Source organism: Ictidomys tridecemlineatus, chromosome 1 (genome assembly GCF_052094955.1).
Source record: "Ictidomys tridecemlineatus isolate mIctTri1 chromosome 1, mIctTri1.hap1, whole genome shotgun sequence".
Lineage (NCBI taxonomy): Eukaryota > Metazoa > Chordata > Mammalia > Rodentia > Sciuridae > Ictidomys > Ictidomys tridecemlineatus.
The window spans coordinates 126,085,490-126,112,906 of NC_135477.1; the positions used below are offsets into that span (position 1 = coordinate 126,085,490).

A 27,417-nucleotide genomic window follows, 5' to 3' on the forward strand; every position below is an offset into this window, starting at 1 on the left:
AGAAATATAAACTTAAGAGGGGCAAATGAACTTGAGGTATTTATAGCTTGGAACTATCCCATTACTCTGCACACTGAGCAAACCTAATTGAAAGAGTGTAAATTCTGACTAGCTTATCTTTACCATTATTGTAACCTATTGAATATTTTAAAAACTCACAAAAGATTTCAAATATATGCAAAAGGAAAACAAATAATGTTGTGAATCTTCATATTCTTATTTCTGGCTTCAATAGTTATCAATAGATATATACTTAAACTTGCTTTGTCTGTAATCCATCTGTAACTTGAGGTTTAGAACAAATCCCTAACATAGCATTTTACCTTTGTAAACTTAGGTATCTTTAAAACATAAGAATTAAATAAGAATAATAAAACAAAATCACTATACTATAACACTCCCCTCACAATTGATAAGTTTATTTTGTCAAATATTCAGTTAGTGTTCATATTTCTCAGTTGTGTCATTAATGTCCATTTACAACTGGTTCATTTGAAGCTGGACCCAAACAAGGTTACACATTATACTTGGTTTATAGGTTTCTTAAAATCTGTAATGATTTCCTTGTCCCCCCCCTCCCCCCGACATTTATTTGTTGAGGAAACAGATCATTTCTCCTAGAGAATTTCTCACAGTCTAGCCTTGTCAGCTTGCATTCTTTCTGGTATCATTTAACACATAATTCTACTCCTGTATTTTCTGTAAATTTTAAGTTAATTAATAAGATTCATACTTATTTTCTTTTTCTTCTCTTTTGGAAGAACGTTTTGTAGATGGGTTTATGTACTTCCTACTGTAGAACATCATTATGTTCATGTCTGGTATTTCCTTTCTGTGTTATAATATTGATCAGTGCACCCAGATTTTTTTCATCCTGATCCATTCATTTTTAAAATTTGCTCATAGTTTTAATAGCCAGGTTTTTTTTTGCATTTATTCAACATATTTAGACATTTGTTTTATTTGAGGAACATTTATGGTTTTTCTTACATAAATCATTCATGTTTTATAAATGCATTCCCCATATATTATTTATTTTATTTTTAAAAAATTTTTATTTATTTAGTCATACATGACAGTAGAATACATTTTGATATATAATACATACATGGAATGTACCTACATCAATCATATTGTCTGCTCTGCTGCCCTGCCTATCCTCTCTACTCCTCCCCTCCTCTCCCATCCTTTCTCTCTATCCGATCTAATGTGACACTTTTTTTTTTCCTTTTTCTCATTACAACATCATATATGTATTCTGTATAACAGTGAGGTTCTCCTTCCATCTTCTGTGCAACTCCCCTTCTCCCTCTTTTTCCCCTCCCACCTCTCTTTCCTATTTAGTGGTAGTCGTCTTCTCATGCTCTTCCCTCCCTATCCCATTTTGAGTCACCCCCCTTATATCAGAGAAGACATTTGGCATTTGTTTTTTAGGGATTGGCTAACTTAGCATAATCTGCTCTAATGCCATCCATTTGCCTGCAAATGCTATGATTTCATTATTTTTTAGTGCTGAGTAATATTCCATTGTGTATAAATGCCACATTTTTTTTATCCATTCTTCTATTGAAGGGCATCTAGGTTGGTTCCACATTCTACCTATTGTGAATTGTGCTGCTATAAACATTGATGTGGCTGTGTCCCTGTAGTATGCTCTTCTTAGGTCTTTTGGGTATAGTCCGAGAAGGGGAATAGCTGGATCAAATGGTGGTTCCTTTCCCAGCTTTCCAAGGAATCTCCTACTGCTTTCCAAATTGGCTGCACCAATTTGCAGTCCCACCAGCAATGTATGAGTGTACCTTTTTCCCTGCATCCTTGCCAGCATTGTTGTTTGACTTTATACTGGCTGCCATTCTTATTGGAGTGAGATGGTATCTTAGAGTAGTTTTAATTTGCATTTCTCTGATTACTAGAGATAGTGAGCATTTTTTTCATGTATTTGTTGATTGATTGTATGTCCTCTTCTGAGAAGTTTCTGTTCAAGTCCTTGGCCCATTTGTTGATTGGGTTATTTGCTTTTTTGTTGTTTAACTTTTTGAGTTCTTTGTATACTCTAGAGATTAGAGCTCTATCTGATGTTTGAGGGGTAAAAATTTGTTTCCAGGATGTAGGCACCCTATTAACCTCACATATTATTTCTCTTGCTAAGAAAAAACTTTTTAGTTTGAATTCGTCCCATTTGTTGATTCTTGGTTTTAACTTTTGTGCTATAGGTGTCTTATTAAGAAATTTGGGGCCTGCCCAAAATTTAGACCAGAGACTCTGTGTCTAATTCCTAGCTCCTTGATCCATTTTGAGTTGACTTTTGTGCATGGTGAGAGAAAGGGATTCAATTTCATTTTGTTGCATATGGATTTCCAGTTCTCCCAGCACCATTTGTTGAAGATGCTATCCTTTCTTCATTGCATGGTTTTAGCACCTTTGTCCAATATAAGGTAGTTGTAATTTTATGGGTTTGTCTCTGTGTCCTCTATTTTGTACCATTGGTCTACCAGCCTGTTTTGGTGCCAGTTTTAATAGCCAGTTTTGATGATGTATGGATCTCTGTTTCATGTGATACTCTAATTCTGCAATTTCTTTTTCATTATTTCTATAATTCTATAAAGTAAAACTTGGCAGTATTAAACCTTTGGTTATCCTGAAATTCAGTTTTACAAGAAAGACAGAAAAATGTTTGTTTTCTTTTATTTCAGTTTTCAGAATGATGAGTTGATTTTCTGTGTATTCCAAAAGGGCTGCCTGTATTTTTTTTAAGTATCATTATGTCCGGGCATGGTGGCTCATGCCTGTAATCCCAGCGACTCAGGAGGCTGAGGCAGGAGGATCACGCATTCAAAGCCAGCCTCAGCAATAGCGAGGTGCTAAGCAACTCAGTGAGACCCTGTCTCTAAATAAAATACAAAAGAGGGCTTGGGGATGTGGCTCAGTGGTTGAGTGCCCTTGAGTTCAATTCCCGGTCCCCCTCCTCCCCCCAAAAAAAATATTTTAAAAAGTATCATTATGAACTCATGTATTTTTATTATGTTTGATAATGTTCTCCATTACAGTCCTTTTTTTAAAAAATATTTTTTAGTTGTTGATGAACCTTTATTTTTTATATATATTTATTTGTGGTGCTGAGGATCGAACTCAGTGCCTCGCACATGCTAGGCAAGCACTCTGCCACTGAGCCACAACCCCAGCCCCCATTACAGTCCTTTTTGATGTTCAGATTTTCTCATCTTTGACCTGTTGTATCATTTCCTGTTGACCCCTGCTGGATATTTATTTATTTTCGATGCACTAGTCTTTGGTAAATGTCTTTTGGAAGGATAAGTTATACCATGGCGTAGCAAACTCATCTTAAATATTTTCTGTCCAGACCTAGAATCAACCCTTTGTCTAAAGAACATTTTTTTTAATATTTTATTTTTTAGTTGTATTTGGACACAATACCTTTATTTATTTTTATGAGGTGCTAAGGATTGAATCCAGGGTCTCGCACATGCTAGGCGAGCGCTCTGCTGCTGAGCCACATTGCCAGCCCAAGAACATTTTCTTTTAAAAGTACTATTTAGGGACCTTAACAGATGTTAAGAAAAATCAGATTTTATTTGAATAACAACAGTCTTTCTGAAGTATTTGAATAGCATGTTGTCAATGGTTTTTAAAACACTGTACAAACTAGCCTTTTACTTTTCAGGTTTTTTTGGCTAAGTTATTGCTAATTAGATATACTTGATCTATTTTATGGTGCATCAGAAATTTTATTTGGGGATTGAACCTAGGGGTGTTGTAACCAGTGTGCCCTATCCCCAGTTTTAAGCAGTTAGTTCATGCTTAAAACTATTTTTAGATCATTGAAGATAATGTTGAATCATGTGTACAGTACAATGATTAACTGATCCTTTTTGAATAGAAATTTTGAGAGGATTGGTGTTAAGTGCCCCGTTATGTAGTCTGCTGTATTATATGGTTTATCACTTCTGTTTCTCCATATATTAGGAAGAGAAGAGTAGTAAAGTTTAGCCTTTCTATTTCTTAACATTAATTATGAAATCAAGTGGTTGCTTTATAGCCTCTCCTGTTGAGGTGTATTAAAGATCTTTAGGAGCTGGACATGGTGGTACACATCGGTAGTCTCAGCAACTAGGGAGGCTAAACAGGAGGATTGCAAATTCAAAGCCTACCTCAGCAGCTTAGCAAGACCCACTCAGTTTGAAGTAAAACTTAAAGAAGGACTGGGGATGTAGCTCAGAGCTCAAATGCTCCTGGGTTCAATTCCCAGTACCACATACAAATACACACTCACACATATACACACATGTCCTAAATTCACTTTAATTTGGTTCGTGTATTATAGAGAATGTCTGACTTTGGATATAATACGCTAATTAAACTTTATAAATTTGTATGTCTCATGTGGAGTTGTCAGTTAATAATATGCTTTGTTTTTTTCCTTTTTTCTTTGGTGGTATTGGGGATTTAACTCAGGGAGCAAGTTCTCTGCTATTGAGCTACATCCCCAGCCCAAGATACTATTAATCAGCCAAAGGAAAGTTTGCTTTTTGATATATTTTTTCTTTTTAAAATTATACTAGAGATTAAATCCAGGACCTCACCGGTATGATTATTCTTTTTCTAATCTTGTTCTTCAGAATTTGACTTCATTGTGTCTATATTGTTGTATATTTTACACACACACACGCATGCATGCTGTCTTTAAAAACATGATTCATTAGTATCTGGAATAATTTCATATGTCCAATGCTTGTCTGTGTATCAAGGTTTTTGTCTTTGTTCTGTTATTGACCTACCCATGGGGAATAACAAATTATTGCTGTCTTTGAACATTTCTTATTCTTTGTGAGGATATGCTTGTAGTAGTCCATTATTATCTTTTCTTTTCTCAGGAGAGTATTTTTTGTGCAAACCTAAAATATGTGGTTTTGAGGCGAGTGTATGTCGGATAGCCATCAGTTACATATCTCTTTGGATACAAAATGCTATGTGAATAATAGCTCAGGACTCTTTTGGTAACTTGACATGGTTGATTGGCTTTGGATATAATGAACACATAGTTGTTCCATTTAAGATTCTAAAATATGGAGATTATGTAATTGTACTACCTAGTTCTTATTTTGTTTATACCTGAATGCATCCTAACCAGTGGCGAGTCTGTACTTTCTTGAGTTAGAAAGAATCTCAGTAACTTCTTTCTCAACTACTGTTCCTGTTGGTATAATTTCTGTGTCTTGGCTCAGTCTCAGGAAGTACACCATTACCTAAGAGAACCTCGTGACTCTCAATCCCAGCTGCCCTCCTATTCTTTCCTCTATAGGACAGCCCATGTACTCTCGTGAACATGGTGCTGCTGCATCTGAGCGACTTCAGTTGGGGACACCGCCTCCTCTGTTGGCTGCTCGTTTGGTGCCACCTCGCAACCTCATGGGATCCTCCATTGGGTATCATACCTCAGTCTCCAGCCCCACCCCTCTGGTCCCAGGTAAGCTTTGCTACAGATGGCCATCCACCTTACTGATCTTTTATACCTTAAGCTGGTCACCTAAGAGGTGGCCTGACATCCTGATCTGCTGTCGCATATTCCTATTTAAACTCTTAGGTTGTTTTATTATCTGTTCCTCTGCTGCTTTGCTTTGTTTTTATTGGCTACTAGATGAATAGGCCCCCTTTGTGTCTGTCATCTTCTGGTGTCTTCTGTATTAACTTTCTGTGTCTCAATAATGAAGTCATGCTAATTTCTGATTGAGTAGACAGGAAGGTAGTATCTACTTGAGTGTTTTCTTTCCCTTTTTTTTTTTTTTTTGGTACTGGGGATTGAACCCAGGGGTGCTTGATCATTGAGCCACATCTCTAGCTTTTTTTTTTAAATACTCCATTTGGAGACAGGGTCTTGTTAAGTTGCTTTAGGACATGCTAAGTTGCTGAGTTGGCTTTTTGCTCCACCCCTGATGCTGGCTGTTTTTTTTTTTTTTTTTTTTTTTTTGAGGCTGGCTTTGAACTCATGATCCTTTCACCTCAGCCTCCTGAACTGCTGGGATTATAGGCATGTGCCACTGCACCCGGCTACTTGAGTGTTTTCTAATTAATTAGTTATACATTATGAGGAAAAACTAGGGTAATTTTTCTTTAAAATAAACAAAAAAAATTGGTTTCTTGCTGATTATGGATAAAATATCCCTATCCCCCCCTTCTACCTCTCATTGTATGGACTAATTGAATGTAATGTGGTGATTCTTGAAAAGAACTCTTTCCTCCTGTTGATGTGTATATTTTGAAGATCTGTGGATTGCTTTGTCTCATGAGACTGTTTTTTTGTTTTCTTTAACCTTTTTCACTTTGCCTTTAGATTTCAGTTCATCATAATTAACTAAAGGACTTTTAAGTTTATTGGCATTATGTGTATTCACAGGAATTACAGAACAGGGACATTTGATTTTGTAACTTTAAAACTTTCTGTAGCCTTGACTGTACGAGATTTTGTTAGTAATGCCACATGGTAAATGAAAACTTTTAAACATATTTTGCTGATTTAAAAAAAAAATAAAATGGCATTTACTTTGTATGTTATATAATTTTTAGACACAAAAACCATAGAAATTATTATTTTACGTATCATCAAATTATGTCAGTCTTAAACACATTCAGCTTTAATTAAGCAAGTAGATGAGATTTATTTTCAAGCTACACATTGTTCCAATGCATGTTTCTGTCAAAAGGGTATACTCACTATTGAAAACTATAGTTGTCTTGAGATAGCCTCCTATCTCTTGAGGTGAAAGCATCTGTTTGGTTGTGCTTTTGTTAACTATCATCAGACTACTTTGAGGCTTAATGAAAACTTTGAGAATAAAATGTAAATTCTACGATAGGAAAATTATTGTGATAATAATTGATTATATCTCCTGAGTCATTCTCTTCTGAGTAGGGCAGCACAAAGGGCTCCGGTGATTAATTTCAACATTGGTTAACATTTGAAAAGATAAATAAAATAGACAAACATTTCAAGAAGTAAACAATAAGAGAGGATCAGTTTTTAATACACTGATATCCCTTCTGTGCTACTCCCATGAACTCTTTCAAAACCAGAAGGGGAAGAATGGAGGGAAGGTAGGGAGAAGAAGTACTGACTAGCAGTTTTAGTTCTAATGCCAAATATCTCAGAATCATTTGTGCTTTAATGTCATTTTATTGTTTAGGCTCATGGTAGCTTGTTTATGGTTTGTGCAAGGAGAGAATATAAATTTTGCTCATGAATGTAAAGTTAGGGAAAACAGTATTCAGGGGAGAGGTTTAATCTAAGAGGGTTGTGAGAAATTTGCTTCTTTGAGGACTTCTGAATCCTAATAGTGCTCATTTAGATAGGCACTGCTGTTTCAAATGCTTATATGAGTCCAGAAAGATCCCTAAATGGGGATAATTTGCTAATCTTATACTTTGGATCGTAGAAGTAATTGATCATTATTGAAGATTTGAATGTACCTTATCTTATAACTTAAATTTAATGTGAACCACTTAAGGGCACAAGGACTTTTAAATAACATTTATAAAAATTAGTTCTTCAGTTAATTCATAAGCTTTTCCTTTTATGGAAGGTGAAAAGGATTTATACCATTTGGAAATAAATACTTTCAGAAATTTTTTAGCATTAACATAATAACTATTTAATATTATAATTTTAAAAATTAAAATCTTAGTTTAGGGAAGATATAGGACATTTGATAAAAGTGAAGGTCATATTAAGATAATTATTTATAAATATAAAACTTATCTAGATGTTTTATTTTGAAATTTGAAAAAAAATTTTAATACATATATAAAACCAGCTAATACTTCTTTACTTTGAAGTGCATATAGGCAAACAAATTGGTAAGGCATGAAACTCAACAATCTTCCATATATGGTATACATATACATGAAATGTGTATTGAAGTTTGGATTAGGCTCAGTTAATATAGAGGGTAAAAATGACTAAGTGAATGAATCTGGTAGTATATTAGAGTTTGAAAATGGGTATATTTATGTTTCGTGATAATAGTATTTTTTCTTTCACTTTCAAACAGAGTATCTATAAACTATAACTCAAAAAGAAATATATGCTGGTTGATATAATTATATTTGTTGAAGAATATGTTTATTATTATTTATTTATTAGCAGTTATTTATAGTAATGGGAAGTAGTTTTAACTCTTTCTGATTTGTTATGTTTTGTTTTGTTTTCCCTTAGATACTTATGAACCTGATGGTTATAACCCAGAAGCTCCTAGTATTACCAGCTCTGGTAGATCACAGTATAGACAGTTCTTTTCAAGAACACAGACACAGCGTCCCAACCTGATTGGTCTAACATCTGGAGATATGGATGCAAATCCAAGAGGTGAGAATGTCTTGAACATTGTAATACAGTAGTTGGATAGCTATTACATTTGCATTTCTGACCTAATTTGAGAAAATTATGTATATACTCTCTTTGAAGGGCATTATGCAATCACTTCAGATATTTTAAAATTTTATCTCCAGTTTGATTTTAAAGCAATAGTTAGAATATTTTCATTTTTAATACAGATAATATTAATGTTATTTAATTGCTTTTTGGGGCATAGGACTTCATACTGTTTAAGCTGTATGTAAGGTATTATGCAAGATATTAGTATAGAAGATGAAATGATTGTTCTCTTTCCCTCAAATAACTCATTATTTGTACCCTGAAAGTTCTGTTTCATGCTAATAACTGAGGACCTAAAATATTACAATTAAATTATCATTGGACTATTTTTACCACTTCTGAGTAAAACTATAGTTTAGAACCTGTTACAAAGCTTAGGCACAAACATTAAAAATTAAAAAAATTAAAAACAAAACAAGGTTAGACATTAGCCTTTACTTTTAATATGGGTTGATAACCTCTTTTTCCCCACCCTCAAAAAGAAGATTATTATTTTTTTTGGCACCAGGAATTGAACTCTGGTGCACTTGATCACTGAGTCACATCCCCAGCCCCATTTTGTATTTTATTTAGAGACAGGATCTCACAGAGTTACTTGGTTCCTCGCTTTTGCTGAGGCTGGCTTTGAACTTGTGATCCTCTTGCCTAAGCCTCTCGAGCCGCTGGAATTATGGACGTGTACCACTGCGCCTGGCCAAAAGAAGATTATTTAACAAGTGTGGTGACTCCAGTTACTATTGCTTTAGTTAAATTTCCAAAATTTAATTTCCGCTTGAGTTACTGGCCACATGCCATACTTAACATATTTTCTAATTTAATCATGTGGTGAACACTTTCCTATTATTTGCTGTCCTGATTTTATTCCTCTTTACTGTCATTAATAATATTATTACCACTGTGGTTTTTGTTTTAAGATTGAACCAAATGGTCGGATAAGGTGGCTTGGGAGGCAGAGGCAGGAGGATCATGAATTCAAAGCCAGCCTCAGCAGTTAGGCTCTAAGCAATTCAGTGAGACCCTGTCTCCAAATAAAATACAAAATAGGGCTGAGGGTGTGGCTCAGTGGCTGAGTACCCCCGAGTTCAATACCCGGGTACCAAAATAAAAAAAAAAAAACAATATTATACCAAATGCTTATAATGTGCTTACACACACACACACACACACACACACACACAGAAATATATTATAAATATGTGATATATATGATTTTATTTGTATGTATAAATACATTTGTAAATACTTATATTTATACTTAAATTTGTATAAAACATAAATTTATTGACAATTTATATTTATGCATACATATATATAGTTCTCTCATTCTTTACAACAGCTCATAAAAGAGATAACTGTTTTTATACTTATTTTTCAAAAGCGAAGCCACTGGGGCATATTATTAAAGAATTTGTCCAAAATCACACAACTTCTAAGAGTCAGAATTGGAATTTGAACCCAGGTCTACCTAACTCCAAAGAATATGTTCTTACCTTCTTTGTTGCACATATTGTTAACCTAGTTACCTGAAATTAGTGGGAAGTTCAGGTTCTCAATGATTTCATGTCTTCCCTTTGTAAATAACCTGGTCTGGTCTGTCTGTACATTCATACATAGTAATCCATAGATAATCTCTGTCACTGAAGAAGTCATGTGGTTTGTATACTAAATACTTGCTTTGTCGTCTTAACCTCCAGATATCTTTATTATTGTTGTTTTAACGAAGCACCTCAATCAAGAAAAGCATTAGGCAATGTGAAGTGGTAATCATAAGAACTATTTAAGGAAAGTGCAAGGGCATCTCAAGTTCTAGAATGTTTTATAACATCACAATTATTGTCTCCTCCATTAGCCTTCTAAAAACACAAATTGTACAAGGGCAGGATTAATTCATTAATTTATTTCCAAAATCTTCTACATTTTCAGAGCTAAATAGTTGCTTAAGAAATACATGTGAAATGAATGAGCTTTTATGTCATAATTTCCTTGATTGTCACATAGATTAAGTGGAACATAGTAGTTCCCACCTGTATCCATCCCTCTATGCCCAATAAGTTATTCTTTGCTTGATGGAGTTGCTAAATTTAGGGGAAAATACTCAGGGTATAATATACATGGTTTTGTGTGATTTTACTTTTTTGTTCAATTCATTTCTTCCCACCATTGATAAGTATAAGTTTTACAGTATTATTATAGTGTTTTGTTCATAACTGTTGTGAAATATGTCACTATATAGTATTGACCTTCCTCTTCCCTCATGTTTTTCTTGAATGACTTGAAAGTAAATGACAGATGCTGTGACACTTTAAAACTTTTAGCTTACATCTAAGAATAATACATAGTCCTAAATAAGCACAGTATTATTGCCCAGTAAGAATCGTATTTCCATAATATACTATCCAGTTCATACAATATGGTGAACAACTTCTGGGATTACATCTGAAGACAGATAATGTCCCTTCATTAATGGTGCTAAGTTTGATTATTTCTCTAAGGTGATATATTATCTTTTTATTTTATAAGTAAGTAATTTGTAGAGTGGTGTTCTTCAGTAACCTTTATCCAGTAATTTTTTTAACGCATTGATGATCTATGCCTGAATTAGTTATTACATTGGGGTTGCCTTTAAGTTTTTTAACTTGAATTTTTATTTTTTAAAAGAGAATAAAGAAGCATTGTAATTTTTCTTGTTATTAGGCATTTCCAAAAAGGCAATGATAGTAGTTGAAAGCTATTCATAGTTCTTTTTTTTAGACTAAATACTTTAATCATCTGAAATTCCCACAAAACTCAGTAATATGAATTTTTGTTTCCAACAGCTGCTAATATTGTCATCCAGACTGAACCACCAGTTCCTGTTTCAATTAATAGCAACATAACCAGAGTAGTTCTTGAACCAGATAGCCGAAAAAGAGCTATGAGTGGTTTGGAAGGGCCACTCACAAAGAAACCTTGGCTGGGAAAGTAAGATAATTTTCTTGATAGTAACATTTAATTGGTGTTTTTGTTGATTTGATTGAATTAGTAAAATTGTTAAAATTAAGAGTTGTCATTAACTATTATTTGAAATTATGTGTCTCAAATTTAGGCTTCCAGGAGACATGTTTAGAATGTCCTAAAAATTGAAAAGTTAACAATAACATAATAGATATTTGTAACATATCTATTTCTGTACTTAATGCAATATTAAAAATTATTGTGACACTAGAAATAAAAAGAAAAGAAGAAAAAGTTTTGTACCTTTTCAAAAGTTGAAAAACTCATTATTGAAAAATGATGCTTTAGGGCTGGGATATAGCTCAGTTGGTAGAGTGCTTGCTTTGCATGCATAAGGCCCTGGGTTCAATCCCCAGCACCACACACACCCAAAAAAAGGAAAATGATGTTCTAGGGCTGGGATTGTGGCTTGGTGGCAGAGTGCTTGCCTCTCACATGTGAAGCACTGGGTTCAGTCCTCAGCACCACATAAAAACAAACAATATAAAGATAATGTCCATGAATAACTAAAAAAAAATTTTTAAAAAAATGATGCTCTAGGCTGAATGCAGTGGTACATGCCAGTATTTCCAGTGAGTCCAGAGGCTGTGGCCGGAGGAATGTAAGTTCAAGACCAGCCTCAGTAATTTATTGAGACCCATCTCAAGAAAAAAAAAGGGGGGGTGGGTGGGGATGTAGTTCATGGGTTCTATTCCCAGTACCCAAAAAGAAAAATATGGTGCTCTATCCTTGCTTTAATGTTAGGCTTTGGTAATTGCCGTAGGTCTTTTTTTTTTTTTTAATATTTATTTTTTAGTTTTAGGTGGACACAATATCTTTATTTTACATTTATGTGGTGCTGCCGATCAAACCCAGTACCTCATGCATGCTAGGCAAGCACTGTACCACTGAGCCACAACCCCAGCCCTAGAGCATCATAGCTACAACCCCAGCCTGTTGTAGGTCTTTTTAACATATGGTTTTTTTTTTTTTTTTTGAGAGAGAGAGAATTTTTTTAATATTTATTTTTCATTTTTTGGTGGACACAATATCTTTATTTTATTTGTATGTGGTGCTGAGGATCGAATCCCTTGCCCTGTGCATGCCAGGCGAGCGCATTACCACTTGAGCCACATCCCCAGCCCAACATGATTTTTTTTTTTTTAAAGAGAGAGGGGGAGAGAGAGAATTTTTTTAATATTTATTTTTTAGATTTCGATGGGTATAACATCTTTGTATGTGATGCTGAGGATCGAACCCGGGCCTCACGCATGCCAGGCGAGCGCGCCACCGCCTGAGCCACATCCCTAGCCCCCAACATGATTTTTAATGTCAATTTGGCCTCCTTTTATAATATCACACAATTCTCTTTTTTTCTTTCTCTCCACCTATTTTATCAAGATAAGGGTTATGTTGGGCTGGGGTTGTAGCTCAGCCGTGGATAGCACGTGTAAGGCCCTGGGTTCAATCCTCAGCACCACGTAAAAATAAATGAAATAAAGGTATTGTGTCCAACAACTTAAAAAAAAAAAAAGGAGTATGTGAGAATTGCTTAGTAATTTCTGAAGAATGCTAAGAACTTACAAAAAACTTTTCTTTTTTTTTTTGTGCTGGGGATTTAACCCAGGGTCTTGTGCATGCGAGGCAAGCACTCTACCAACTGAGCTATATCCCCATTCTCCCAAAACGCTTTTAAATAAATAGGAATTTTACTTACTTTGCTAATTTACCTCTAGGGAACGAACGCATGAGGTGGGAGAATTAACGAGGATCTATTAATATTTGTTTCAGGCAAGGGAATAACAATCAGAGTAAACCAGGATTCTTGCGAAAGAATCAGTATACAAACACCAAATTAGAAGTCAAGAAAATCCCTCAGGAATTGAACAACATTACCAAGCTCAATGAACACTTCAGCAAATTTGGAACTATTGTTAATATCCAGGTAAATGTGGCTATGTCAATAACAGAATCCATATATTCTGTGTGTCTTGGTAGTGTTCTATCAGCTCACCTTGCTTAAATGAGTTAGTAGTAATTATGATCATTTCTTTTAAGTGCTATGAACTTTACACTGTGTATCTATATAACCACCTTTATAGTGGAATTGTGAAGCTGAATTGTTCTTGTGAATTCATTTGATTTTTTTCTCTTCTACCCCTCTTAAAAAAGATAGCCCTATATCTTAACAAATGATTTTTTCTCCCCTATATTAGTGTTATAACTTAGTAACTGAGATTTTTGGTAATTTCTAAGCCTGTAATCTGGTCTGTTGACTGATTTTTTTTATATCTTGGTGAAATACTAATTGTTTAAGGATGGTTCTAACATTGAGAATTTTAGGCAGTAGAATATGTTATCCAGGACCAAAGAAGCTATAGCCTTTTTATTTTGTTGTATACTTGTTAGATATTTGAATTTGTGGTTGGGTGTTATAACACATAAAGAAAGACAAGTTTATTTTAAAATTTCAATTTGATAGTTGCTAGTTATCATTAAGCCACAATATAATTGAATTTAAGAAAATAGTATTGGGAGACTTGGTATTTCAATATACTGAAAAAAAAGTCTTCTTTTTGAGAAATTTATAAAAATATTTTTTTCCTTGGGTATAAAAGTAGTAGATGTTCAGTTGTATAAATAATTGGAAATATATTAAATGCAAGTGAAAAAACAAATCACCAAATCTTACTGCTTGGCAGTGATGACTGTTTATCTTTTGATGAAAAGACATGCTGTTTATATGGAAGTATACATAACACATATTCTCTTTTTAAAAATGCTCCACACACTGAAAATCACAAAAAAATGTGATTATACCAAATATCCCTCTTTTTTTTTTTCCTGTTAAAATTTTCCTACATCATTATTTCTTTATGGCATTTAAGAAAATGTACATGACTTAAAGTAGGTGCAAATCACTGACATGGATGCTGGGCTGATTTGGTTCCTGGTGAGGGCTTTCTTCCTGGCTTACAGATAGCTGGCCCTCTTCTCACAAAACCACCTATCCAATTAAGGCCCAAATTTATGATTTCATTGAATGTTAATTCCTAAAAGACTGTCCATGGAGGTTAGGGTTTCAACATACAATTTTGGGAGGACATAATTCAGCTCATAGCAATGGTTCATAATTTATTTAACTATTCCCTATTCTTGAGAATTTAAGTTCTTTCCATTTATTTTCTTAAAGGTTGCTTTTAAGGGTGATCCTGAAGCAGCCCTCATCCAATACCTTACCAACGAGGAGGCCAGGAAGGCTATTTCTAGCACAGAAGCAGTTCTAAACAACCGATTTATTCGAGTCCTGTGGCATAGGGAAAACAACGAGCAACCAGCACTGCAGTCCCCAACACAGCTTCTCCTGCAACAACAGCAAACATTGAGTCATCTCTCACAGCAGCATCATCACTTGCCACAGCACCTTCATCCGCAGCAGGTGCTGGTGCCCCAGTCTCCTCCTTCTTCAGTGCATGGAGGTATCCAGAAGGTAATTTGGTTCAGTAGGAATTAGAGGTCTAGTTCCACCCATAGGCCAGTACTTCTCAATTTGTGTCCCTTGAGTTGTTTTTTGTTTGTTTGTTTGTTTTGGTGTTACTAGGGCACTGTACCACTGAGCTACATCTCTAACCTTTTTTTATTTTACTTTGAGACATGATCTTGACAATTTGTCCAGGCTAATCTTGAACTTGCAATCCTCCTACCTCAGCCTCCCAAGTATATGGGATTACAGGTGTGTGCCACCATCCTCAACTGGCTCTTGAGTCTTCTACCTTAGACATACTCATGGTTTGATTTGCAAAGCAGCAGCATTTGATTAGTAAAAATGGAGATTCTTGGGCTTCACCCATCCTATCCTAGTGTGAAGACAAGGAATCCATGTTTTAACAAGCTCTCCATGTGATTGTTAAAGTACACTAAAAAATTTGAAAAGTGCTATTATCCTTGTTCTCACTGCAGACTTCTGACCTCACCTGTAGGACAAATCTAGAGTTGATCTCAGATGTGAGGCCCCCAAATTTACATGTTTCAAGAAGTACTCTTTTGGGGGTAGTGGGGATTTAACCTAGGGGCAATTTACCACAGAGTTATATCCTCAACCCTTTTTATTTTTTATTTTGAGGGAGGTTCTCACTAACTTGCTTAGTGCTTTGCTAAGTTGTTCAGCTGGCCTTGAACTTGCAGTCCTTTCGTCTCAGTCTTGTGCATCACTGGGATTCTAGGGATGAATGAACTCCATACCTGGCTAAAAAGTACTCTTTAAGTGATTTATATGCGAACTGAAGTGTAACAACTGCCCACCACTGAACAACTCTAAATTTAAAGATGATTTACTTATTTTATTCTCCCTGTATCTATTTGACCTACTTTTTCTTATGTAGGAAAATTCTATTCCTGGGGACTGGAGCTCTACTCAGTGGTAGAATTCTTGCCTATCCTGTGCAGGGTCCTGGATTCAATCCCAGTACTACAAAAATAAACGAATAAATTTAAGAAAAGAAAAATTCTATTCCATTTCAAGCTGGAATGGAAACTCCAACTATGATTTTAACTATTTTATTCAGTGACTAAATAGGGCCTGGTACTTTTTTTTTTTTTCCCCATGGCATCAGGGATTGAACCTAGGGGTTCAACTGCTGAGCCACATCCCCAGTCCTTTTTATTTTTTATTTTGAGACAGGGTCTTACTAGGTTGCTTGTAGTTTTACTAAGTTGCTGAGTCTGGCCTTGAACCTGCGATCCTCCTGCCTCAGCCTCCTGAGCCACTGGGATTACAGGCATGTACCACCATTCCTGGTACCTATTTTTGAAGACATTTTAATGAATAGTTAAAGGAAGGAAAGAACAAACACCATGTGTTAGAATCGTTTAGTTGCTGACAATAATGATAATCTCCACCTAGGTGTTTTCATGTTTATATTAAATGCATTTAAAGACAAAAAGGTATTCCTTATAGTGTCTATATGTATATATGTATACATATTATATATATTTATAGTATATATATGTTTATGTATGTATATATTATATATATTTATATTATATGTATTTATATATGTATTATATATATATCCAATCATCTGTCTTGTAGCATCTAAGCCTTCATTCATTTTTGTCTGCATCTTGCATCACATTAGGGCCCAGAGTTGAGTACTTACTTACCCTAGATGTTGGATAAATAGTGAAGAAAAGAGTGATACCATCCCCTCTATAATTATTCAACCATGTTCTGTGTGTGTGTGTGTCTCTGTGTGTGTTTTGCTGGGGATTGAACAAACACTCTACCAACTGAGCTATATCCTTAGCCCCTAAACCATGTTTTTTTAAATGTAGCTCAAGATTGCCTTTTTTTTTTTTTAACTTTATTTTCATTTATATTTTTATGTGGTACTGAGGATCTAACTTGGTGCCTCACATATGCTAGGCAAGCACTCTACTACTGAGCCACAACCCCAGCCTAGATTGCCTTTTGAGACCATCATTTTACATCATGACTCATACTAAGCTACTGTGATTTTAAGCCATCTTTCTCAAAGCATTATATATTAGAACAATAAAAATTGTAGCATTTTTAAAAATATATCTGTATGCAGTTTATTGTTACATATTTAATTATTTTTTGTGCTGGCACTGAAGGCAGAGGCCTCATGAATGCTAAGTTCATGCTTTACAACTCAGCTACATATCCAGCTGTAGTAACATTTTAGATATCCAAAATGTGTGCATAATGTAACATAATCATTTGTATATTCATCCATCTCCAAAAATAAAAACTATGGATAATTGACACACTGTCCCATTTTCATTTCCTTATCTTCTTTCCCAGGTTACCACTCTCTTACATGTATGTCATTCTTAGGTGGGTTTTTAAATGTTTTCCACATGTGTATTTGTTTTGTGTATGCAGATGATGGGCAAACCACAGACATCAGGTGCATATGTTCTTAACAAAGTTCCTGTTAAACATCGTCTTGGACATGCAAGTGGTAACCAGAGTGATGCGTCACACTTGTTGAATCAGTCCGGTGGTGCTGGGGAGGATTGCCAGGTGTGTGGATTTCATATATATTTCTGTGAATTTCATATATATTTAGAATCATTCAGTGACACAAAGAGAAGCTACTATTAATTGTAAGTTCCTTATAATTGTAAAAATCCCAAATGCCTAAACAAATTGATTATCATCTAGATTTGTAACATCTTACTTCCTTAATCAAGGCAAGTGTGACAGCTGACCTTAATGTGGAAGGTATATCTTCCTAATTTCCATAATTACAGAAATTTGCTAATTATTTTTTTTTCAATTTAAAGCTAAGTAGGGGAGAGCTGGGAATGTTGCTCATTGTGGAATGCTAGGGGTTTGATTCCCTGCATGGCCAAAAAAAAAAGTTAAGTAAGAATCTGAGATTTTAGGTACTTACTAATAGGTAGATATCTTTCACAGTCTATTTCTTTACTCATTTTCCCTCATTAATAAAAACATAGTGAAGGGAATTCGTCATAATTTAAAAAAGGGGATTGAACTCGGTTTCATGTGCATGCTGGGCAAGTATTCTACCACTGAACTATATACCCCTACTCCTAGAAATTTTAGTTTGAAATGTCTTGTAGCTTCTTTTGCTTTTAGGAATATATCTATACAGTAAACATCTAGCATGGAGATTATTAGAAGAGAGCCAGGGAAACCCTGAAAAAGAACACAGGGCTATCCCAAAAAATACTATAAAAAGTCTCTTTAGCTAAAACAATTTAGTATTGGCATATGAATAGACAGATAATAGAAAATCTAGAAATTGACTCATTTGCAACTTGGAATTTATTATATTCTAACAAAATATCCCATATCAGTGAAGAAAAGAAAGGACTTTTTGATAAATGATACTGGGATAACTGAATAGCCATATGGAAAAGATAAAATTAGACCCTTTATTAATCACTTCATAGCCAGGATAATTCCAATTATAGCTGAAGTTTAGATGCTAATAGAAATGCTAAATGATTCAACTCTCATAAAAGGAAATCTGGCAGTATCTGGCAAAATTTTGTGTGCATTTGTTTTAAACTAGTAATCTTGCTTCTCAGAATCTCTGCCAAAGATATGGTAGTCAAAATATGAAAAGGTATGTGTGCAAGGCTACTACTAATTGAAAGTTCCTTGTAATTGCAAAAAACCCAAGTGCCTATCAGTAGATTCTAATTCCTTTAAAATGTTGTATATGCATTTTAAAAGGCCCCAAAAGCAATTTTAAAAAGCTCTTTTTAAAAATCATGTTATTGGCAATGTTGGCACAAGTTGAGTATTTGTCTAAAATGCTTGGGACAAATTTTCAATTTTGAATTTCTCCACATTTTGGAATCTTTACGTATATTTAATGCGATCTACCCAGGTCTAAATATGAAATTTATTTATGTTTCATATATACCTTATTATTGTAGTTTAAAAGTTAGTCTTATACAATATTTTTAATAATTTTGTGTGTGAAACGATTTCACTGAGTACTTATTATGTGCTAATAACTTCTTGTTTACACTTTAGAATTTCCACTTGTGGTATCATCTTGATGCTTAAAAATATTTCAGATTTTTGGAGCATTTAAGATTTTGGATTTTCAGATTAAGAATGCTCAACCTGTGTTATGAAACTAACTTGTGGGCATTGTAGGATAAATCAAATGAGGAATTAATAAGCTGTTGTCATTGACAACTGAGATTTTTCAGATTTTTCAAAAATTTTTCAAATTTTTCAGATTTTTCAGATTAAGTAACAACACTGTAGGCCTGCTGTTAAGTTGAGAGTATCAGTATAGATATATATAGTTATATTTTATCTTTAACCCCAAAATGTTTTTTAGTTCTCTTCACTGAAAAGGTCTAAACACCTTTTTTTTTTTTTTTAAATTTATTTTGTTTACTGAAAATTTATCAAGTCATATGAACTTGAAAAACATTTGGGTAGTTTCTTTAGTTAGCAGTTTTTTTTTTTTTTTTTAAGCAAAAATCAGAACAAGTATTAATTTTTTTTAATACTTATTTCTTAGATTTCAGCGGACACAACATCTTTGTATGTGGTGCCGAGGATCGAACCCGGGCCGCACGCATAGCCAGGCGAGCCGCTACCGCTTGAGCCACATCCCCAGCCCCTGTTTTTTTTTTTTAAAGAGAGAGTGAGAGAGGAGGGAGAGAGAGAGAGAATTTTTAATATTTATTTTTTAGTTCTCGGCGGACACAACATCTTTGTTGGTATGTGGTGCTGAGGATCGAACCCGGGCTGCACGCATGCCAGGCGAGCGCGCTACCCCTTGAGCCACATCCCCAGCCCTCTAAACACCTATAACATTCAAAGAAACGTGGGTCCTTGAAGAAATGGCTGTCTAAAGTCTGGTGTTATGGATGATATAGAATATTTTGTTAAACCTTAAATTGTTGAAGATTACCAGAACATTGTCAAAGAGAAAAAATATCATCAAGGCTCTAGATCCTATCTGCTGATTTAAAAGAAAATTGGGGGAACAGAGGAACTTATTAAAGCGTTCTACAGAATCCCTACAGGATTCTACAGGGAATACTACAGGATAAGTGCCTTGTTTTCTTGAACAAGTAATTTGCAAAACTAGAAAAAGACGATGAGGGAAGATATAGATTAAAGGAAATATACTGACTTGTACTATCTGGATTTTAGTCCATCCGTTTATGAGATAAAAATGTTTAGAAAATTATAATACACACTGGAGATGTGGATATTTAAGAATTAGTGCTATCTTTTAAGTGTGATGATGGTATTGTGGTTGGTTATGTAAGAAGAAGAAAGAAGTTGTGGTAAGGTTTTTGGGTAAGAATGTAGTAGTTAGGGATATAAATGAAATAAAATTGTTTTATGTACTGATCATTATTTATTGCTGCTTGGTGATGGATATATCAAGTGTTTTCTACAATTCTACTCTTGAATGTCCGAAATTCCATTATGAAAAACAAAGAAAAAAAATGATTTTTTAAAGACAAATCCTTAGTTGATTTGTTTTACTGGCTATGATGGACAGTTCATAAACATTAACTTCTTTTTCAATAAGCTGAGTTTCTATGGAAATTAAAAATTGTGTTGTTGATAAAGTGTAAACAAGAAGTTATTAGCATATAATAAGTAGTCAGTAAATTGTAGGTGTTGACATTTTAATTTGAATAATAAAATAATAATGTGAATGTTAGCTCTGTGGTATCTAAGGGGCTTTCCTATATAGGTAATTTCCTGTATAGTTTTATTATTTTCCTATATATTGAGGATAGTTAAATCTTATGGAGATTGAGAGAAGTTTTATATTTGGATATTTGTTGTTACAATTTCTATGAATTCCTTTTATTTTCTGCATCTCTTATATATTCAAAATTAATTAAAAAACAAAAAGAAGGAAAGAAAAGAGCAGTATGAAAGGGAAGACTTGAACCATATAGAATATAGTATCCTTTGTAGCTGTATGTGCCTTAAAGAAGGGACTTGTAGAGTCAACTATTTAGAAAAGGAAAGGAATCTAATACCAAAACCAGCAAAGTGAAGATGGACACCTCCTGGTTATTTGCAAAGTTAAATTTGTGAGCCAAGTACTTATATTTTATTATAAGCACATATTATTTTATTAAATTGATATTAAGATTATAATTTGAAATAACTTGATTCTAGAAAGATTTCCAGTTATTGGAAAATATGGGTCCTTATTTGGCATTTTGCTTATGGAAGATAACAATAATACAATAATAAAATAATACAGCCAAAGACAGCCAGGAACAGAACCATAGTTTAAACAAGCTGAATTCATTATTCTGTGGGGGAAGTTACACACAATGAAACCATGGATTTTAAAAGGATTTATTTTAAGATTTGGGCTGTATTTAGGTGGTTTTGGTGCGGGATTTAAAAAAAGTAGGATTAGATATCTCAATACATTATACCAAGAAAGGGAAGGTTAGGGTTGGGGATGTAACTCAGTAGTAGAGCACTTGCCTAATGTGTGAGGCCCTGAGTTTAATCCCTAGTATCATAAAAAAGAAAGAAAAGATGGTAGACTAGAACCTAAAGCTATAGTTGGTAAAGAAGTATCATTTTTATGAGCATGATTAAAGGGATAGTAATTTTTATGATTTGGCTAATCTGTATTCAGTCCTGATTGTGCAGTGATCTTGATTTTTGTCTTGATCCATCCCAGTCAGAACAGTGGCTTTGTCTGGTATTACTATTCTGTGAAATTGTGTTTAACAGAACGGCTCTAAGATCTGAGAGGCAGGCCAGGTACTAGGTGTTGAGAGCTGCTCTTCTTTTTCTTACAGTTAAATCTTGAAGAAAAATAAGGGATTGCATTTAGAAACAAAATGTTGTAGCTAAAAATTAATAATGTTGAATGACAATTGGAGTCATGTGTGAAGAACCAGCTTTTATAAATGAAGCATTTAAAATATTAAAAAAAAATTAACCCCTAAGAAATTTAAAACTATATGTAGTCTTTATTTTAAGCACCAGTAAGGTTTAATTTAATCATATTCTTGTGTTTTTTTTTTTTTTTTTTAGATATTTCCAAGTCCAAGCCATCCAAAAACAATTTACAGCTCCTCAAACTTAAAGACACCTTCAAAACTTTGTTCAGGGTCTAAGTCTCATGATGTTCAAGAAGTTCTTAAAAAAAAACAGGTACCAATCTCAGTTCTTGTCTTGCAGAGGAAATGATCTATTGAATTTTGAGAAGTTAATACTTTTTTTTTTTTAAAAGAGAGAGTGACAGAGAGTGAGAGAGAGAGAGAGAGAGAGAGAGAGAGAGAGAGAATTTTTAATATTTATTTTTAGTTCTCGGCGGACACAACATCTTTGTTGGTATGTGGTGCTGAGGATCGAACCCGGGCCGCACGCATGCCAGGCGAGCGCGCTACCACTTGAGCCACATCTCCAGCCCGAGAAGTTAATACTTTTAAACCAGTTCATGTTATAGAACATATATCTTCTCCATTTAATGTGCAGTCAAAAACTGAAAAAGAATGAACAAAACAAAAAAATTGTTTCACAGTGCCTTTCAGTGGCCATATCAAACAAAAGGAATAACTTTTTATTTTTTTGGCACTGGAGATTGAACCTAAGACTTCACGTATGTTAATAATAAGCACATGCTCTACCACTGAGCTATACCCTCAGCCTTAAATTTTATATAATTTTTTGGGGGGCGGGGCGGGGGACGAGGTATTCAATTCAAGGACACTTTACCACTAATCCACATCCCCAGCCCTTTTTATTTTTTAATTTGAGACAGGTTTTTGCCAAGTTGCTGAGTCTAGCCTTGAATTTGGGATTCTCCTGCCTCAGCCTCACGAGTTACTGGGATTACAGGCTTGCACCACTGCCCCTTGTTCTGTCATGTTTCTTTTTCTTTCCAGTGGAAAAAAGCACATACTTTCTTTATTTTTTCTATAGTGTTGGAGATCTAATCTAGGGCCTGATACATGCTAAGCAAGTGTTCTACCACAGAGCAACACTCCTAGCCCAAAGCACCTAGTGAAAAGCAAACATTTTTATTTCAGCATTTGCTTTATTGTATCCTTTTTGGTTTTGTTATTGGATAATATTTCACATAAACTATAGCATTTATTTAATATTCAAATAGTTATGAACATATGTAGTCATTCATATTATTCAGTTCTGAGTTTCATTGTCATTTTAGGTTTAAGCTAGTCATAGAGGTTTTTTCCAAATAAAGTAGATTTTTATATGTACTGTCTTAGTAGAAAGATTCACTTCTCAGAGGTGAAAGCAATTTTTTTCTGGCAAAAATCCATAGATTTTGGTGATTTCTAACCTATAACTGCATCTCACATTTTTATTAAATTTGGAACTTCAAAATTAAGGATTTGGCTTATTACATTGGTAAGTTGAAAATAGCTCTTGTTTTCTTTAAAGATATTCATATCATTTTAATCAGTAAATCTCATAGAGCTAGTCAGTATCCAGTATTTTAAATATTTTTTTTTTTAAAGTGCAGTTATAAATTTTAAAATGTGAATTCTCTTATACTAAAAGTTTTGGGAGAAAATGTACTTCACGATTTTGTCCCTGGTTTTAGCTCTTCTTTTTTAACTAGAAAGAAAATCTTAGGAGTAATTCAGAAGAAATGAGAGTATAGTAGTATTATATATCATTGGTAAATTTTGTTATCTGCTACTAATTTTTTTTTTTTACCTCTTTATATAGGAAGCAATGAAGCTGCAACAAGATATGAGGAAAAAGAGGCAAGAAATGTTGGAAAAACAAATAGAATGTCAGAAGGTAAGATAAGAACTCATTATTTGCTTGTTGGAATTGGTGTTTAGAGTTGATTTACAAAGATATCCAGACTTCTGAGTTTTTAAGATTGCAATTTACAAAGTATAGTTTTACTTTTCCTGCTTATTTTGTAGATGCTGATATCTAAGCTTGAAAAAAACAAAAACATGAAACCAGAAGAAAGAGCAAATATAATGAAGACTTTGAAAGAGCTTGGAGAAAAGATCTCACAATTAAAAGATGAATTAAAAACTTCTTCTGCAGTCTCCACACCATCGAAAGTAAAGACAAAAACAGAGGTATCTATTTACATCTACCACATTCTTGGTACTTTGAAAGTGCAGTAAAACCCTTAGATAGCTACTAACTTAATAGAGACAGGTAAACAGTGATAGTGTATTTTTTTCAATGGTTCTATAGATGCTGTTTATCCTCTTTTTGAGAAGAGGTGATAATTCCCTTTAGGAACAAAAGCGTGTTTCGTTTTCATTTGGTGCTAGGGATTAAACCTGGGGCCTTGTATATGCCAAGCATGGGCTTTACCACTGAGCTACACTCCCAGCTCCAAAGGTGTGTATTTTTTAATTGAATTTTTTGTCTTCTGTGCTGATGAAAAGGAAACTGCTCAAGTAATGGCGAGGAAAGAACTATTTTCTATAAAGCCATTTCCACCCCCCACCCTGTTTTAAAATATCTTGTTTTAGTAATATCTTGTTTTATTTTTATGTGGTGCCGAGGATTGAACCCAGGGCCTTGCACATGCTAATCTAGTGCTCTACTGTTGAGCCACATCTCCATCCCCAAAGACATCCCCCCCCCTTTTTTTTTTAAAGAAAGAGTGAGTGAGTGAGAGAGAGAGAGAGAGAGAGAGAGAGAGAGAGAGGGGGGAGAGAGACAGAGAGAGAGAGAGAGAGAAATTTTAATATTTATTTTTTAGTTTTTTTTTGGTGGACACAACATCTTTGTTTGTATGTGGTGCTGAGGATCGAACCCGGGCTGCACACATGCCACCGCTTGAGCCACATCCCCAGCCCGACATTCCCTTTTAATAGTCAAAAGATATCATTGGTCTTAATAGGAATAAAAATGTGGTATGCTATTAGAAAGAATAATAAGTCTAGATCTCTTTCAGTCTAGTTTTATTATTTCATATCTGTTTCTATATCTTGGGAGAGTACTTGCTTTATGCAGAAGTTCCCTTATACCACAACTTCATTAGTGGGATTTTAGATCACTTCCACCCTTTGAGAGCTGGGAATAAATTTGTCAGATACATAAAATGTAATTATTGTATATATTTGAAATGATGGTTCTCTATCAGTGTAGGAATATAAAGTGATAGTTAAAATTGCTTTTATAAAATAAAAAATGTTTTTATTGAGATATTCCCCAATTCTAGAAAGTATATAATATACTTTACTCTTTTTTTATACGTAGTTAGTTTAAAACTCTTGTGATCAAGTGATCCTCCTAATGTCAATCTCCATTTAGCTGGGACTATAGGTGCAAACCATCATGCCCAACCATATGTACGTTTTAAAATCAATGAGTGCATGGGAGGGCTGGGCATGGTGGCACATGCTTGTAATCCCACCAACACAGAAGGCTGAGACAGGAGGAACACAAGCTCACAAGTTCAAGGCCAGCCGCAGCAACTTAGTGAGAACCTCAGCAACTTAGCAAGACCCTGTCTCAGAATAAAACACATAATAAAAGGGATGGGATGTGACTCAGTGGTTAAGCACACCTGGGTGCAATCCTTATTACCAAATAAATAACAGATAGATAAAATAAAAAGGGCTCAGGATGTGACTCAGTAGTAAAGCACCCCTGGCTGAAATCCCCAGTACCCCACTACCACCCCCCCAAAAAAAGAAAAGAAAAATATATAAAACTGCTTATCATGTATAACTGATTAGAACAACAACAACAAAACACATTAGCAACTATTTATTTTTTGTAGAAAGTCATTTTATTCTAAAGGATGAAAATAAAGTTACAGCAATTAATTAGAAAAAAAAGTGCATGGAAGGGTAAATCTCTCTCACACTCATGCTGCCTAAAGACCTGACTTTTTTTGTATGTCATACAAGAAAGAATGGCGACAGTTATGATGTTCCTGTTAGAAAGTAATTCTGTAACTATTACATTTGTATAGTTAATAAATGCTTATCATTTAATTTACTTTGCCCCATTATGTTTCATTTATGATGCATTATTATGTGAAAATTATTTCAGCTCCCTCTTCTTAGGTGACTATTTCCAGGATCAAAATTATAGGTCATGTTATGCTGTTATACTACTATTTATTGTCGTTATGCTCACTATACTTTTGTAGTTTTATGTTTGTAAAGTTACTTTCCTTAAAGCACATGTTTCTTGGCATCCTCTCACTTATTTTCTCAAAAGGCAGATGTGTCATTGTGAAACTGTAATTTTCTGATAAAATCTTGGGAGTTACCTTAAAAAATACCTTTTTACTCTTAATTTTTCCACAGGCCCAGAAAGAGTTACTAGATACTGAACTAGACCTTCATAAGAGGTTATCCTCTGGAGAAGACACAACAGAATTACGGAAAAAACTCAATCAGTTACAGGTTGAGGTGAGATTTAACCCACCACATGTAACATCTCAAAATTTAGCTTTTTCTCTATTTTCGAAGGTTTAGTCTTAACAATGTATGTTACATTCTACTTTTTGTTGTTGTTATTCAGGCTGCACGATTAGGTATTTTACCTGTGGGTCGAGGAAAGACCATGTCCTCTCAAAGTCGAGGAAGAGGCCGAGGCCGTGGAGGAAGAGGGAGGGGCTCACTAAATCACATGGTGGTGGACCACCGCCCCAAAGCACTAACAGTTAGGGGATTCATTGAGGAGGAAAAAGATGAATTACTTCAGCATTTCTCAGTAAGTTTTTGAAGTAGCAAATGCTAACTGTAAAAACACTGTGTTCAGCATTTTCTTTGCTACAGTCTGTACAAATACCAATGTTTATACATTAGAAATTTTAGTTGTAAAAATATGCGTATTAGTAAATTTTTACTAATTTATTTGAAGGTCAAAAAGTAGATCTTGCTTTATAATTCCATGATATTCCATGTAAATGCATGTGTGGTGACAAGTTGTTCCAAAGCTGCATTTGATTTTTGTTCTTGGATTATTACATGGTTTATCAGATAATCCTAGTCAATAAGTAAAATTAATTTTTTTGTTTGTAGTGCTGGGGATTGAACCCAGGGCCTTGTGCATTCAAGGCAAGCACTCTTCCAACTGAGCTATATCCCCAGCCCAAAATTGATTTGGAATAGAGTTAAAAAAAAAAAAAAACAAAGAATTTATTAGGTCAGTAGACATGTTTAGTTATATTCTGTATGTGGCGGCCCACTTCCTTTAAGGCAAACATACAAATAGAAATTTGTTACAGGCAGATGTCTTTATTATTCTGACATACAGAGTATATTCTCTTTCTAACCACTCATTCTATATTCATCGAGCTAGAACATTTTTATACATTGCTCTCATTTAATCTTAATTATATAAATGTGAAAGTGAAAACATGAATCTCTGTGTGTCATTTTATGTGTTCAGATGTGAAGAAAACCAAAGCTTAAAATGCCAACCAAGGCCAGTCAGTCATTAAAGGCCAGAACCAAGATAATTAGATTTCTTCTTAGACAACTTTTTTGAGTGAAAATATTTTCTACTT

The 27,417-nt window shown here is 34.3% G+C and overlaps 1 protein-coding gene across 4 annotated transcripts in view; it reads left to right on the forward strand.

Annotated features, from left to right (window-relative positions):
• The window catches only part of Rbm27 (RNA binding motif protein 27), an 81,095-nt gene that overhangs the window by 40,039 nt on the left and 13,639 nt on the right, over positions 1–27,417 (forward strand). For all 4 annotated transcript variants that reach the window (XM_078047238.1, XM_005324205.5, XM_078047240.1 and 1 more), the window contains 11 exons: positions 5,321–5,485; positions 8,228–8,377; positions 11,263–11,407; positions 13,211–13,364; positions 14,613–14,909; positions 17,328–17,468; positions 21,975–22,094; positions 23,640–23,714; positions 23,846–24,010; positions 26,210–26,314; positions 26,427–26,618. In XM_078047238.1, the coding sequence (XP_077903364.1) occupies positions 5,321–5,485; positions 8,228–8,377; positions 11,263–11,407; positions 13,211–13,364; positions 14,613–14,909; positions 17,328–17,468; positions 21,975–22,094; positions 23,640–23,714; positions 23,846–24,010; positions 26,210–26,314; positions 26,427–26,618 (1,709 nt within the window). The remainder of the gene's footprint in view (positions 1–5,320; positions 5,486–8,227; positions 8,378–11,262; positions 11,408–13,210; positions 13,365–14,612; positions 14,910–17,327; positions 17,469–21,974; positions 22,095–23,639; positions 23,715–23,845; positions 24,011–26,209; positions 26,315–26,426; positions 26,619–27,417) is intronic.